This window comes from Rhinopithecus roxellana, chromosome 1 (assembly GCF_007565055.1).
Source record: "Rhinopithecus roxellana isolate Shanxi Qingling chromosome 1, ASM756505v1, whole genome shotgun sequence".
NCBI classification, from domain to species: Eukaryota; Metazoa; Chordata; class Mammalia; order Primates; family Cercopithecidae; genus Rhinopithecus; species Rhinopithecus roxellana.
In genome coordinates this window covers 57729892-57745534 of record NC_044549.1, presented here as the reverse complement: position 1 = coordinate 57745534, position 15643 = coordinate 57729892, and the positions used below count along the sequence as shown (strand labels likewise).

The 15643-nt window shown below is 42.8% G+C and overlaps 1 protein-coding gene across 1 annotated transcript in view; it reads right to left on the bottom strand.

Annotated features, from left to right (window-relative positions):
- The window catches only part of PRKAR2A (protein kinase cAMP-dependent type II regulatory subunit alpha), a 99354-nt gene that overhangs the window by 55715 nt on the left and 27996 nt on the right, over positions 1-15643 (bottom strand). Inside the window, exon 2 of the mRNA XM_010370207.1 lies at positions 3590-3625. Within this exon, the coding sequence (XP_010368509.1) occupies positions 3590-3625 (36 nt within the window). The remainder of the gene's footprint in view (positions 1-3589; positions 3626-15643) is intronic.

The window sequence follows — 15643 nt, the reverse complement described above, 5'->3', positions numbered from 1 at the left end:
TTCAGCTATTATTGGTACAGGCACAAAGTGGAGAACTGAACTTAACCAAAGTCAGTTTAGCAAAGCAAATAAAAAGGGAAAAGTAAGGCTAGGTATGGTGGCTCACACCTGTAAAACCAGCACACCGGAAGGCCAGGCTAAGCAGATTGCTTGAGCTCAGGAATTCAAGACCAACCTACGCAACATGGCGAAACCCTGTCTCTACTAAAAATACAAAAATTAGCCAGGCATAGTAGCGTGCACCTGTGGTCCCAGCTACTCAGGAGGCTGAGGCAGGAGGATCACTGGAGCCTGGGAAGTTGAGGCTGCAATGAGCCGTGATCATGCCACTGCACTCTAGCATGGGTACAGAGTGAGATCCTGTTTCAAAATAAACAAACAAACAAATAAATAATAAAAACTTAAACAAAGGGAAAAGCAAATTGAGGGTATGTGCCAGGAAATGATTATAATCACTGACTCAGGAATTTAAGGTTAGTAAGGAAGAAGTGAGGAATAGTAAAAAGACTGCAGAATCAAGTTATCCAGGTTTGAGTAGGACAGCAAAGGAGCTGAGAAGACAGCAGGCAGTGGTTGCAGAATGGGACCACTCACTGAAATGATAAAGAGTTGCAATGCTTGTCATAGCAGAGTATGACCATTGGGAGTGAGTGGCTGAAGTAGGGTGGACAACTGGAAGACAAGATTCTTGGAGGAGAGGAGGTCAAAGAATGGAAGGCCAGACATTGGAAGAATCATCTATACGTGGAAATAAGAAGGAACAACCTGGGGATTGTTAGATGACTAAAACAAGGAGGAGCAGTGGCTGGTAAAATATAATAACGTTAAGTTTTATTTTAATTTTTTTTTTAGATAGAATTTCACTCTGTCACCCAGGCTGGAGTATAGTGGAACGATCACAGCTCACTACAGCATTGACCTTCCAGGCTCAAGCAATCTTCTTAACTCAGCCTCCTGAATAGCTAGGACTACATGTGTGCACCATCATGCCCAGCTAATTTTTTCAATTTTTTGAGAGATGGGGTCTTACTGTGTTGCCCCGGCTGGTCTCAAACTTCTAGGCTCAAGCAATCCTCACACCTCAGCCTCCCAAAGTGCTGGGATTACAGATGTGAGCCACCATGGCCAGCCATAATGCGAAGTTTTAAACTGAAGGTTTCAGGGAGAAGGGAGAGAGAATGGTCTGGAAGCAGCCAGGAGAATCAATAGACATTCACCCATTTCCCGTCAGTGTTACAAGCAAGGTAGAAGAGGAAAGAGCCATTGTTTGAGAAGCCTACAGGGCAAGCCAAGCTTCAGCTACAGCTGGAAAGTGAAAGCTGCACTGAGAGAACAGGGTGAGAATTTGGGGGATTTAGCTGAAGACTAACCAAGAGTTCCAGAGGGTAAAAGAAAGAATCCTTAGAGATAGCAAGGGTAAGTACTTAGGATCCATGCTACTTATGGGCATATGCTCACCTCAACTACTGCAAGTTACTTAACCTCTACTTGTTTCCAGTTTCCTCGTCTGTAAATTGGGGATAATCATGGTATGGACCTCAATGAAAGTGTTATTTTGAAGCTTATATTCAACAATACAAGTCAGGCATTTAGAAAGTCCTTAAAACTGCACCTAGCACATAGTCTGCACTTAAAAAATGTAACGTATTATTAGAGGATACTTTACGTATGATTACAGGACTTTCCTGTATCATCCTACTGAATTATTTGAAAAATATTTTATTTTCATTTAACATTTCAATCTTAAATCCTCAGATTAAGAAATCTGAGGAGGAGGGATAATACCATGTACTTGTCTGTGTCTTCCGCAAGGTTCAAGATTTGAACAATACTGGCAGAGGGCCAAGCAGCAATTCACAAACTAACACCAACTGTGACCTAGGGAGGAGGTATCACTATACTCTCCATCTCCCAGACCTATCCTACAGACGTCAAGGGATTTAACTAATCTTTCAGAGGAAAAAAAGGTGCAGGGCAGAGATGAACAAAAATGGAAGATAATAGTTTACGGGTATCAAACTAACCTTAATACCTACTCTCAGGATATTGATTCTCTGACCATAACATATTCTTCAACCTCCTTTCAACAGATTTTTGTGTAGAGTGACAACAAAAGCTTTCTGAAAACATAAATGAGCCGATTTTCTCAAAGACAAAGATTAAGGGATAGAAAAGCAATTCCTAGCACTATAATAGGTCAGATGACAATTTCAAATCAAGAAACCTTCCTAAAACAAGGAAATATGAAAGAACAATGTGATACATACCACTTGCCTAGAGGTTTTGAAACACATTAACATTCCACTGCACTACCAAATAAATTCCACATTTATTAAAAAGTCAAACACTTTAAGAAAAACTTTCATAAAATATATTTACCAGTTTTATGAAAAAAACGGGAGCCTTCTCAGGAACAATCTTTTTTTAAAAAAAAAAAAAAAAAAAAGATGTGCATATGCAATAAATATTTACTGAGTGCCTATGTGTCCAGCAGTGTTTGAGGTAACAGTCATATATTAACATCTCTAACTCAATTTAAAAAATAGCATAACCACCTAAGGAAATTTTGCATTAAAAATTTCAAAAGGTCAAAAACCTGGAAAGTTTACCCAAACTTATTTTTAAACTAATATGGACTATATCAGAAAAAAGGGCAAAATATTACCAACCTAGTACCACATAAGAAAATACAAACAGATTTCCCATATGTGGAAAGCGTTCTTTTTTTTTTTTTTGAGATGGAGTCTCGCTCTGTTGCCCAGGCTGGAGTGCAGTGGCGCGATCCTGGCTCACTGAAACCTCCGCCTCCTGGGTTCAAGTGATTCTCCTGCCTCAGCCTCCCAAGTAGCTGGGACTACAGGGGCGCACTACTGCACCTGGCTAATTCTTTTGTATTTTTAGTAGACACAGGTTTCACCATGTTAGCCAGACTAGTCTCGAGCTCCTGACCTCGTGATCCACCCACCAAGACCCCCCAAAGTGCTGGAATAACAGGTGTGAGCCACTGCGCCTGGCCAGCATTCATTTTTTTTAACAACCAAAAGAAATGCCATATAAAATGATATGAAGTACTATTTTACATCTAAATTCCATGTTATTAAGATATTGGTGGAAAAGAGGCATGTACAGGGTGCCTTTCTCCCAGCAGCCTAATCTGTGAACTGTCTCTAGAAAATAAGGGAGAAAAAGCCAAGGCAATGCTCAGTCTCTGACCAGAGAATGCCACTTCCAGTACCCAAACTGAGGAAATAATTCAAGTGGCTCAAAAAGGTGTATGTAAGAGTTAATGGCGGCATAAACCAGAATACCAGAAACAGGAATATGAAAAATCATTTTCTGAAGCTGTAATTATAAACATGAAAAAATAGTAATGACATAAATGCAAACAAACTGCACCAATTATAGCAATATAAAATATGTACATACATACTCAGAACTTAAAAACAGAATAAAGAAACTATAGGTAATTTTACTTTTAGATAATATTCTGTGATGGGAGCTTATCTTTTTATTCAACATATCTGTTTTTTCAATATATTCCTATCTTAAAACAGCATTTTAGTAGTATGTTATGAAACAGAACACATACCTGATACTCGTCTATTAAATCTGCTAGGAATTGGAACTGCAAAATAAAGAAGCAACATTTAGTCATTATTATGTCACCAGGCCCCATCTTTATCCTCCCTTTTTGCAAGTCTTTTACAATAGACCTAAGTCCCTCAAAACCAAGCAGTGGGCGATTTCATAGTCTTCCAAACTCAATCACAAATAGTTGTTCAATGTGATCATATTAAGACAATATAAGAAATACAACATTTCTTTGAAAACAAACTCTTTATACCTTCAATATACTCAATCTGGCAATTTTATTTCTGCTCACATCTACATTCCATCTAATTTGTATCACTCCAATAGAATAAGAAGTCTACCAAATTTATTGATAATGTTATGATATAAAATAGTGAAATTTTCTTCTTTTTTTTTTTTTTTGAGATGGAGTCTCACTCTGTCACCTGGGCTGGAGTGCGGTGGCAAAATCTTGGCTTATTACAAGCTCCGCCTCCCAGATTCATGCCATTCTATGGCCTCAGCCTCCTGCATAGCTGGGACTACAGGTGCCCGCCACCAGGCCCAGCTATTATTTTTGTATTTTTTTAGTAGAGATGGGGTTTCACTGTGTTAGCCAGGATGGTCTCCATCTCCTGACCTTGTGATCCACCCACCTCGGCCTCCCAAAGTGCTGGGATTACAGGCGTGAGCCATTGCACCCGGCCCGAAATTTTCTTCTTTAATATCCTTTAGGCCGAGTGAGATGGTTCACACCTGTCATCCCAGTGCTTTGGGAGGCCAAGGTGAGCAGATCACTTAAGGTCAGGAGTTCAAGATCAGCCTGGCCAACATGGTGAAAACCCATCTCTATTAAAAATACAAAAAAACCCAGCCAGGCATGGTGGCATATGCCCGTAATCCCAGCTCTCAGAAGGCTGAGGCATGAGAATCACTTGAACCCAGGAGGTAGAGACTGCAGTGAGCTGAGATCCTGCCATCGCACTCCAGCCTTGGTGACGGAGGGAGACTCTGTCTCAATACAAAAAAAAATAGGCCGGGTGCGGTGGCTCAAGCCTGTAATCCCAGCACTTTGGGAGGCCGAGACGGGCGGATCACGAGGTCAGGAGATCGAGACTATCCTAGCTAACATGGTGAAACCCCGTCTCTACTAAAAAATACAAAAAACTAGCCGGGCGAGGTGGTGGGCGCCTGTAGTCCCAGCTACTCGGGAGGCTGAGGCAGGAGAATGGCGTAAACTCGGGAGGCAGAGCTTGCAATGAGCTGAGATCCGGCCACTGCACTCCAGCCCGGGTGACAGAGCGAGACTCCGTCTCAAAAAAAAAAAAAAAAAAAGTAATAAATAAATTAAAAAAGTAATAAAGTTCGTTAAAGATAATCCTCAGACCTGCTAGAAAATAGCATTTATACTGCATTTTAAAATAACTTAGGCCAGGCGTGGTGGCTCATGTCTGTAATTCCAATACTTTGGGAGGCCAAGGCAGGTGGAACACCCAAGGTCAGGAGTTCAAGACTAGCCTGGCCAACATGGTGAAACCCAGTCTCTACTAAAAATACAAAAATTAGCCGGTGTGATGGTGTATGCCTGTAATCCCAGCTACTTGGGAGGCTGAGTCAGGAAAATAGCTTGAACCCAGGTGACGGAGGTTGCAGTGAGCCAAGATTGCGCCACTGCACTCCAACCTGGGTGACAGAATGAGACTCCATCTAAACAAAATAAAATAAAATAAAAATAAACATAGGCCAGACGCGGTGGTTCACGCCTGTAATCCCAGCACTTTGGGAGGCCGAGGCAGACAGATCACGAGGTCAGGAGATCGAGACCATCCTGGCTAACATGGTGAAACCTCATCTCTACTAAAAATACAAAAAATTAGATGGGCGTAGTGGCAGGTGCCTGTAGTCCAGCTACTCAGGAGGCTGAGGCAGAATGGCGTGAACCCAGGAGGCGGAGACTGCAATGACCCAAGATCATATCACTGTATTCCAGCCTGGGCGACAGAGCAAGATTCTATCTCAAAATAAAATAAAGTAAAATAAAATAAAATAAAATAAAATAAAAATATAATAACTTGGAGTATTACACTAAAATTAAAAGTAAATTAAGTTATACTTCCCCCTGCCAATATGGGTGAGTTTTCACCTGCCCATGGACAGTACATTAATCAGGAAAATGTACCACATGTCTTTACATCAAAAAAAACCCAAAAACTTTTTTTTTTGACTTTTCACTTATCATTTTATTTGTTACCTAAATTCTCACTAGTAAACCATATTATCTGCATAAGGTTTTTTTCCTAACCTTCAAAGCTTAATCTGATTATTTTTATTTATTTATTTATTTTTTTTGAGACAGAATCTCGCTGTGTCGCCCAGGCTGAGGTGCAGTGGCACAATCTTGGCTCACTGCAACCTCCATCTCCAGGTTCAAGCAATTCTCCTGTTTCAGCCTCCTGAGTAGCTGGAATTACAGGCGCCCACAACCATGCCTGGCTAATTTTAGTATTTTTAGTAAAGATGGGGTTTCTCTATTTTGGCCAGGCTGGTCCTGAACTCCCGACCTCAAGTGATCCACCCGCCGCGGACTCCCAAAGTGCTGGGATCATGTGCATGAGCCATCACATCCGGCCAAGATTATTTTTATTTTTTAAAAAACACGTTAAGACTTCCTGCCCTTTAAGAAAGAGAAATATGAGTATTAGGTAAAAACAAACTGAAGATGGCTCAGGGAGACAAATAAAATTAATGTAGGGCCTCTGTAACAAAAATAGTCCCAGGAAGGAGGCAAATGCTCATTTATCATATGACTAGAATTATTTAGAACCAGTAGCCAATAATTTCCTTTGATCATTTGAAACACATGTGCCTGGACGGGCCTTGTGCCCCACGCGTGTAATGCCAGCACTTTGGGAGGCTGAGGCAGGAGGATCGCTTGAACCCAGGAGTTTGAGACCAGCCCAGGCAATACAACGAAATCCTATCTCTACCAAAAACAAACAAACAAACAAAAAATTAGCTGGGAATTGTGTCATGGGCCTGTAGTTCCAGTTATTCAGGGGGCTAAGGTGAAAGGATCTCCTAAGCCCAGGGAAGCAGAGGCTGCAGTGAGCCGTGATCACACAACCACACTCCAGCCTGTCACTCAGGTAGACAGATGATATACCACTTTAGGTCATCAACCCAGATCTCGTGAGATTTCTATAATTAAAGCCCCAGTGAATATGACTACATTACCTAAAATTATAAAACACACAATGAAACAATTTACCATGGGTGCTCTAAGGGAATATCTCAAAGGGTTAGAGATCATGATTACAGAACTTTTTTTTTTTTTTTTTGAGACAGAGTCTTGCTCTGTCGCCCAGGCTGGAGTGCAGTGGCCGGATCTCAGCTCACTGCAAGCTCTGCCTCCCGGGTTCACGCCATTCTCCTGCCTCAGCCTCCCAAGTAGCTAGGACTACAGGCGCCCGCCACCTCGCCCGGCTAGTTTTTTTGTATTTTTTAGTAGAGACGGGGTTTCACCGTGTTAGCCAGGATGGTCTCGATCTGACCTTGTGATCCGCCCGTCTCGGCCTCCCAAAGTGCTGGGATTACAGGCTTGAGCCACCGTGCCCGGCCTACAGAACTATTATAAAATAAGAACAGTATATTTAAAACAAAGACATAAAAAAGCAAAAAAATTTTTAAAAATAAAAAAGGAAGCAAAAGCATAAAGAAAAATTAAGATATGATTAAAAATGACCAGAGATGGGAGGATTGCTTGAGGCTTGAAGCTCGAGGCTAACCTGCGCAGCATGGAGAAACCTTGTCTCTACAAAAAATACAAAAATAAGCCAGACATGGTGGCATAAGCCTACTGTCCCAGCTACTCGGGAGAGAGAATCACATGAACCCAAAGAGGTCAAGGTTGCAATAAGCGGTCATCACACCACTGCACTCCACTCCAGCTTGGGTCACACAGTGAGACTTTGTCTCAAAAAACAAACAAAAATTTAAAATAAAATTTAAAAAAACAGGGAAACTTGGAAAAAACTGAACTTCTATGGAAAAAAGCAGTCATTGAAATTAAAAACTGTAGTGCCAGGCACTCTCTCTCAGAACATAACGTCTTAAAATGCTGGAAAAATAATTGTAAAACATGACCAATAACCTATCACAACAATATTAATTTACATATACATATAAATTAAAAGGGAAATTAGAAAATACCTTGAAACAAATAAAAACAAAAGCAATATAACAAAATTTAGGGGATGCACCAAAAGCAGTGCTAAGAGTGAAATACATGGTTACGAATGCCTACAATTAAGAAAAGAAGTATTTCTTCTTTTTTGAGACAGAGTCTTGCTCTGTTGCCCAGTCTGGAGTGCAGTGGTGTGATCTCGGCTCACTGCAACCTTTGCCTCCCGGGTTTAAGCAATTCTCCTGCCTCAGCCTCCTATGTAGCTGGGATTACAGGCGTGTGCCACCACGCTCAACTAATTTTTATATTTTTAGTAGAGACGAGATTTCACCATGTTGGCCAGGCTGGTCTCGAACCCCTGACCTGAAGTGATCTGCCCACCTCGGCCTCCCAAAGTGCAGAAATTACAGCGTGAGCCATGGTGCCTGTCCTGCAACTATTACTATTATTATCATTATTATTGTTTGTTTTGAGACAGAGTTTTGTTCTTGTTTCCCAGGCTGGAGTGCAATGGCACAATCTTGGCTCACTGCAGCCTCCACTAGGTTCAAGCAATTCTCCTGCCTCAGCCTCCCGAGTAGCTGGGATTACAGGCACCTGCCACTAGGCCTGGCTAATTTTTTTTTGTATTTTTAGTAGTAATGGGGTTTCGACATGTTGGCTATGTCGAACTCCTGGCCTCAGATGATCCACTCACCTTGGCCTCACAAAGTGCTAGGATTACAGGCGTGAGCCACCATGCCCAGCCTGATTTTTGTATTTTTAGTAGAGACAGGACTTCACCATGTTAGCCAGACTGGTCTCAAACTACTGACCTCAAGTGATCCGCCCACATAGGCATCCTAAAGTGCTGGGATTACAGGTGTGAGCCACTGCATCTGGCCTTATATTGTTCTTCTGTATTAATTCTTTCATCTCTGAATTTAAAAAAATAAAAAATAGCTCAATATTGGTTGGTGCCTAATACACATTCATTCATTCAAAAAATAGTTTCTGAGCCTTCTCATAACTGGCACTGTGCTATCCAGCAAGGAAATAAAGATGATTTAATATGTTCCCTTGTCTACAAAGACCTTTTAGGATCTAGTGGAAAAATCAACAACAACAAAATCATAATAGTGTGATATATACTACAACAATGGCAAGTACAGAGTGCTCTGTGACAGAGAGAGGAGATAGGTCCTGGGTTCAGAAACCATGTCTAACTACATTTGGGCTAGAAGGTAAATGAGCTTGTGATTTCAAGAAATGAAAGGAGTGTGTTATGGCATGAGTATAAGCAATGTGGGAAAAGAGTACAGGTATCACGGTAAACCAATCTGGAAGCCATGCTGTGGCACAGCAATATTCAGAAGACTTAAACTGGTTGTTCCTCTGTAGCCCCTGTCTCCTTCACCTGAGAGAGGGGGGCAGGAACAAATATATAAAGTACTTGATAAAGATTCTCTTGGAGGGGATTGAAAAGCCTGTAGTAGTAGTCTGGAGACTAGTGATCAAAACTTAATGGGAGAGGAAGCCGTAATTGAGAAAACAGGAAAGAAAGATCCCTCTATCCAGAACCAGGCAATGACAAGGAAGTCCTCCAGTACAGAATACCTTTCCTCTTAATCCATTGATTCTGGTCAGGTGCGGTGGCTCACACCTGTAATTCCAGCACTTTGGGAGGCTGAGGCGGGTGGATCACCTGAGGTCAGGAGTTTGAGACCAGCCTGGCCAACATGGCAAAACGCCGTCTCTAATAAAAATACAAAAATTAGTCAGGTGTGGTGGCTGGCGCCTATAATCCCAGCTACTCCAGAGGCTGAGGCAGGAGAATCACTTGAACCTCGGGGGGCGGAGGGTGCAGTGAGCCAAAATCGTACCACTTCACTCCAGCCTGGGCATAAGAGCGAAACTCCGTCTTGGGGAAAAAAAAAATCCATTGATTCTGCACATGCAGGCTCCCTGCTTCCACTCATACCCTGACACCTCCAGTCCTGAACAGCTGTAAGAACGCTGGAAAAAGGGTGAGACTTGGGTACCTCAAACAAGGTGGAATTGAGCAGAATCATTTTGTTTTTTTTGTTTTTGTGTGTGGTTTTCGTTTTATTTTTGAGACAGTTTTGGTCTGTTGCCCAGGTTGCAGTACAGTGGCGTGATCTTGGCTCAAGATCCTCCGCCTCCTGGGTTCAAGCAATTCTCGTGCCTCAGCCACCTGAGTAGCTGGGACTACAGGTGCGCACCACCACGTCTGGCTAATTTATGTATTTTTTTATCGAGATGAGTTTCGCTCTTATTGCCCAGGCTTGAGTGTAATGGCAGAGTCTCAGCTCACTGCAACCTCCACCTCCCAGGTTCAAGCGAATCTCCTGCCTCAGCCTCCCAAGTAGCTGGAATTACAGGCACCCGCCACCATGCCCAGTTAAATTTGTTTTGTATTTTTTTTAGAGGCAGGGTTTTTTGTTTTTTGTTTTTTGGTTTTTTGAGATGGAGACTTGCTCTGTTGCCCAGGCTGGAGTACAGTGGTGAGATCTTGGCTCGCTGCAAGCTCCGCCTCCCGGGTTCACGCCATTCTCCTGCCTCAGCCTCCCGAGTAGCTGGGACTACAGATGCCTGCCACCACACACAGCTGATGTTTTGTATTTTTAGTAGAGACGGGGTTTCACTGTGTTAGCCAGGATGGTCTCAATCTCCCGACCTCGTGATCCGCCCACCTTGGCCTCCCAAAGTGCTGGGATTACAGGCGTGAGCCACCGCGCCCAGCCTGTATTTTTTTAGAGATAGAGTTTCACCATGTTGGCCAGGCTGGTCTTGAACTCCTGACAGGTGATCCACCTGCCTCAGCCTCCCAAAATGCTAGGATTACAGGCGTGAGCCACCGCGCCTGGCCTGTTAATTTTTGTTTTTTTTAGTAGAGACAGGGTTTTGCCACATTGGCCAGGCTGGTCATGAACTCCTGGCCTCAAGTGATCCGCCCACCTTGGCTTCCCAAAGTGCTGGGATTACAGGTGTTAGCCACCGCGCCTGGCCAAGCAGAACCATTTTGAAATGTTCACTGTGAGTGGATCAGCAGCGGACATAGCACTTCTGTTACAATATGAAGTACCTGGAGCAAAAGAAGTCATTGCAGACTAGATTATATAAAGATCACTTGGGCTATAGTTGATAGACAAAGGTAGTGGCTTAGGTTAGATGTGTGGCTTATGAACAGAAGGAAAACAAATAGATTCCAGAGATGAGAAAAAATCTATACAGTTTAGGCCGAGTGCAGTAGCTTACACCTGTAATCCCAGCACTCTGGGAGGCTGAGGCAGGTGGATCACTTGAGGTCAGAAGTTCAAGACTAGCCTGGCAAATATGGTGAAACCCTGTCTCTATTAAAAATACAAAAAAAAAAAAAATTAGCTAGGGGTGGTGGCGCACTCCTGTAATCCTAGCTACTCACGAGTCTGAGGTAGAAGAATCACTTAACTTGGGAGGCAGAGGTTGCGGTGAGCCAAGATTGCGCGACTGCACTCCAGCCTCGGTGACAAAGCAAGACTCCATTTCAAAAAAAAAAAAAAAAAAACTGTATAGTTTAGTGACAGACTCAATGTGTCAGTGCTTGCTCTACAAATGCCAATCAAATGAAATTACATCTCTACAACTATAAAAGATAAAGTATTCAATATGGCTCTCATTCAATCTATAAATAAGGATGTTGTCATAAATTCTAAAATCATAAAATGTCAGAGTTACAAAGTATCTATGAAGTCATCTGGTCTGGCCATGACAAGTAGGCTTTCATCTCACATAGCAACTCTAGTTAAAGTCGCAGATCCACCCGAATCATTCTAGACTCTTTCCTCTCTTTCACTACTCACATCTACTTCATTAACAATTCCATCTGTTCTCCCTCCCACTTCGTCTCTCAAATCAGTCTACCTTCCTTGATCTCTACTGTCATCCTAGTCTGAGGCACATCATTTCTTGCTTGGATGACTTGCAGTAGCCTCAAAACCTTTTTTCCCATTGTCAATCAATTCTCTTCACACTTATCAGAGTGATCTTAACATTGAGAAGGACAATTTGACAGTCTCTGTTAAAATTTTAAATGTAAACTGCCTTTAACCCAGGAACAATTCCAGTTCTAGGAATATGTTCTCAACAAAACTCACATATGGAGAGAAATATATGTGTTGTGTGTGTGTATACACATACATACACATGTAGATGAATATATACATATATTTGTGTATATAATCATCCCTCAGTATCCGTGGGGAATTGGTTCCAGATCCCCATGGATACCAAAATCTGAAGACACTCAAATCTGAAGATACTCAAAAATGTAGAACAGCACAGTATTTGCATATAACCCATGCATATCTTACTGTGTACTTTATTTTATTTTTTTGAGACAGAGTCTTGCTATGTCACCCAGGCTGGAGTGTAGAGGCACGATCTCAGCTCAACGCAAGCTCCCCCTCCCAGGTTCACGCCATTCTGCTGCCTCAGCCTCCCCAGTAGCTGGGACTACAGGTGACCACCGCCATGCCCGGCTAATTTTTTTGTATTTTTAGTAGAGACGGGGTTTCACCGTGTTAGCCAGGATGGTCTCGATCTCCTGACCTCATGATCCGCCCGCCTCGGCCTCCCAAAGTGCTGGGATTATACGCATGAGTACAAACCTCTATGTAGCCATTTAAATGTATGCAATGGGCCTATAAGAATTGACATGGGCCCGGGAGCAGTGGCTCATGCTTATAATCTCAGCATTTTGGGAGGCCGAGGCAGGAGGATCATTTGAGCTCAGGAGTTTGAGACCAGCCCACGGAACACAGAAAGACCCCATGTCTTCACAAAAATTTTAAAAATTAGCCAGACAAGGTGGCATGCACTTGATTCCCAGCTACTCAGGGGGCTGGAGTAGGGGATCCATTGAGCCCAGGAGGTCGAGGCTGCGGTGAGCCATGATTGTACCACTGCACTTCAACCTGGGCAACAGAGGGAGACTATCTCTTAATTTTAATCTTAAAAAAAAAAAAAAAAAAAAAAATGGGGCAGGTGTAGTGGCTCAAGTCTGTAATCCCAGCACTTTGGGAGGCCAAGATGGAACGATTACCAGCTTGGGCAATGTAATAAGACCCCGTCTCTCCAAAAACAAGCAAACAAAAAAAATTAATTAGTCAGGTACAGTGGCTAATGACTGTAGTCACAGCTACCTCAGACGCTGAGGTGGGAGGATGGCTTGAACCTGGGAGGTCAAGGTTGCAGTGAACTGCGATCATGCCACTGTACTCAAGCCTGGGTGACAGAGCAAAAGACCCTGTCAACCATAAAAAGGAATCATGACTGACTTATGTGACTTGGATGAACCCCAAAAATACTTAAATAAAAGCAGTCAGACACACACACAAAAATCACATATTGTATGATTCCTTTTATATGAAATATCCAGAATAGTTAACCCATAGAGGCAAGCCAACTGATGGTTGCCAAGAGATGAAAGGAGGGGAGAATGAAAAGTGATTATTTATTGGGTACAGGTTGTTCTTCTGAGGGAATGAAAAGATGTTGCAACTAGAGAGCTGCAGTGGGTGCATAACATTGTGAATGTGCTAAATGCCACAAAATTATACACTTTAAAAAGATTAATTATATGTTGTTCGAATTTCACCTCAATTAAAAAAAAAAAGGCATTATGCAAAGTCAAAAGTAAGCCAGGCTCAAAAAAGACCACATATTGAATGATTCCATTTATGTAAAATGCCCAGAAAAGTTAAAACTAGAAAAACACAAAGTAGATTAGCGGTAGGCTGGGACTGCAGAGGGAATGGGGAGTGACTGCAAATAGACACAAAAGAGGGAACTTTTGGGGGTGAAAAATGTTCTCGAAGTGTGGTGATAGCTGCACAAGTCTGTAAATTTACTAAAAAATTGTACGCTTAAAATGGGTGAATTGTATGATATATAAATTACATCTCAATAAAGCACTTAAAAAAAAAAAAACTATTGAAAGTCCTTCACCGTGAGTCATGTAAATCTTAAGTACTAGGAAAATAGGAAGGAAAAGAAACAAAGAGATGCGGAAATAAGCAGGAAAGAACTAGGACATTTTTCATCCATTTAGTAAAATATTTACTATATGCTAGACATTGAGATTAGGGAGGGAGCAAAACAAACCATCTGTCCTCATGGAGCTTATAATCTAATTGTGACTAACAATAAACAAGCATATCCTACAACACAATGCAGCAATGACTCAGTAGGTTCTGAGGTGTAGCAACAAGAAAACAATTTACCACATCCTTTATTCATTTGGTGTTACAGGCAATTTTGAGCAGAAAAAGCTTTTTTTTGAGACAGAGTCTCACTCTGTCGCCCCGGCTGGAGTGCAGTGGCGCGATCTCGGCTCACTGCAAGCTCCGCCTCCTGGGTTCACGCCATTCTCCTGTCTCAGCCTCCTGAGTAGCTGGGACTACAGGTGCCCGCCAAAATGCCTGGCTAATTTTTTGTATTTTTAGTAGAGACGGGGTTTCACCGTGTTAGCCAGATGGTCTCAATCTCCTGACCTCGTGATCCGCCCGCTTCGGCCTCCCAAAGTGCCGGGATTACAGGTGTGAGCCACCACGCCTGGCCGTTTTGTTTTATTTTTAAGACAGAGTCTCGCTCTGTTGCCCAGGTTGGAATGCAATGGTGCAATCTCTGCTCAACGCAGCCTCCACCTCCCATGTTCAAGTGATTTTCCCGCCTCAGCCTCCCAAGTAGCTGGGAAACTACAGGCGCCCACCACCATGCCTGGCTAATTTTTGTATTCTCAGTAGACACAGGGTTTTGCCATGTCAGCCAGGTTGGTCTCGAACTCCTGACCTCAGGTGATCTGCCCACCTCAGCCTCCCAAAGTGCTGGAATTATATGCATGAGCCACTGCGCCCGGCCTTCAATTTACCAGTTCTAAAGCCCCTTGATATTCAGACGGTGCTGGCATGGTTTTGTGATGTGAGATATAAATATATACACACACACACTCAAACATACATACACACACATGCACATATACATACATATGAAGTATATGACATACATACATATTTTATATATCATATATATATGACTTAGCTCATACCTGACAAAGAGTAAGTTAACTTTATTATGCTTTAAAAAAGAAGCTGGACGGGCAAGGTGGCTCACACCTGTAATCCCAGCACTTTGGGAGGCTGAGGCTGGCAGATCATGAGGTCAGGAGATCGAGACCATCCTAGCTAACACTGTGAAACCCCATCTCTACTAAAAATACAAAAAATTAGCCAGGCATGGTGGCGGGCGCCTGTAGTTCCAGCTACTCGGGAGGCTGACGCAGGAGAATTGCTTGAACCTGGGAGGTGGAGGTTGCAGTCAGCCGAGATCACGCCACTGCACTCCAGCCTGGGCAAACAGAGCAAGACTCCATCTCAGAAAAAAAAAAAAAAAGAAGAAGAATGAAAAGAGGGCCAGGCGTGGTGGCTCACGCCTGTAATCCCAGCACTTTGGGAGGCCAAGGCAGGCAGATCACGAGGTCAGGAGTTTGAGAACAGACTGACCAACATGGTGAAACCCCATCTCTACTAAAAATACAAAAATTAGCTGGGTGTTGTGGCGCGCGCATGTAATCCCAGCTACTCTGGAGGCTGAGGCAGGAGAATCGCTTGAACCCGGAAGGTGAAGGTTGCAGTGAGCCAAGATCACGCCACTGCACCCCAGAATGGGCGACAGAGCGAGACTCCATCTCAAAAAAAAAAAAAAAAAAGCTAGCTTTATTACTAATACTTCTCCAACCTTACCTTCTGTACCTCTCCCCTGTTCCTATCTAACCAACCGAAACCCTCCTTCTACCTAGAAAAGGAACATTTTCACAGCCTGTGTGGGTATATCCACTGATATTCACCTTCT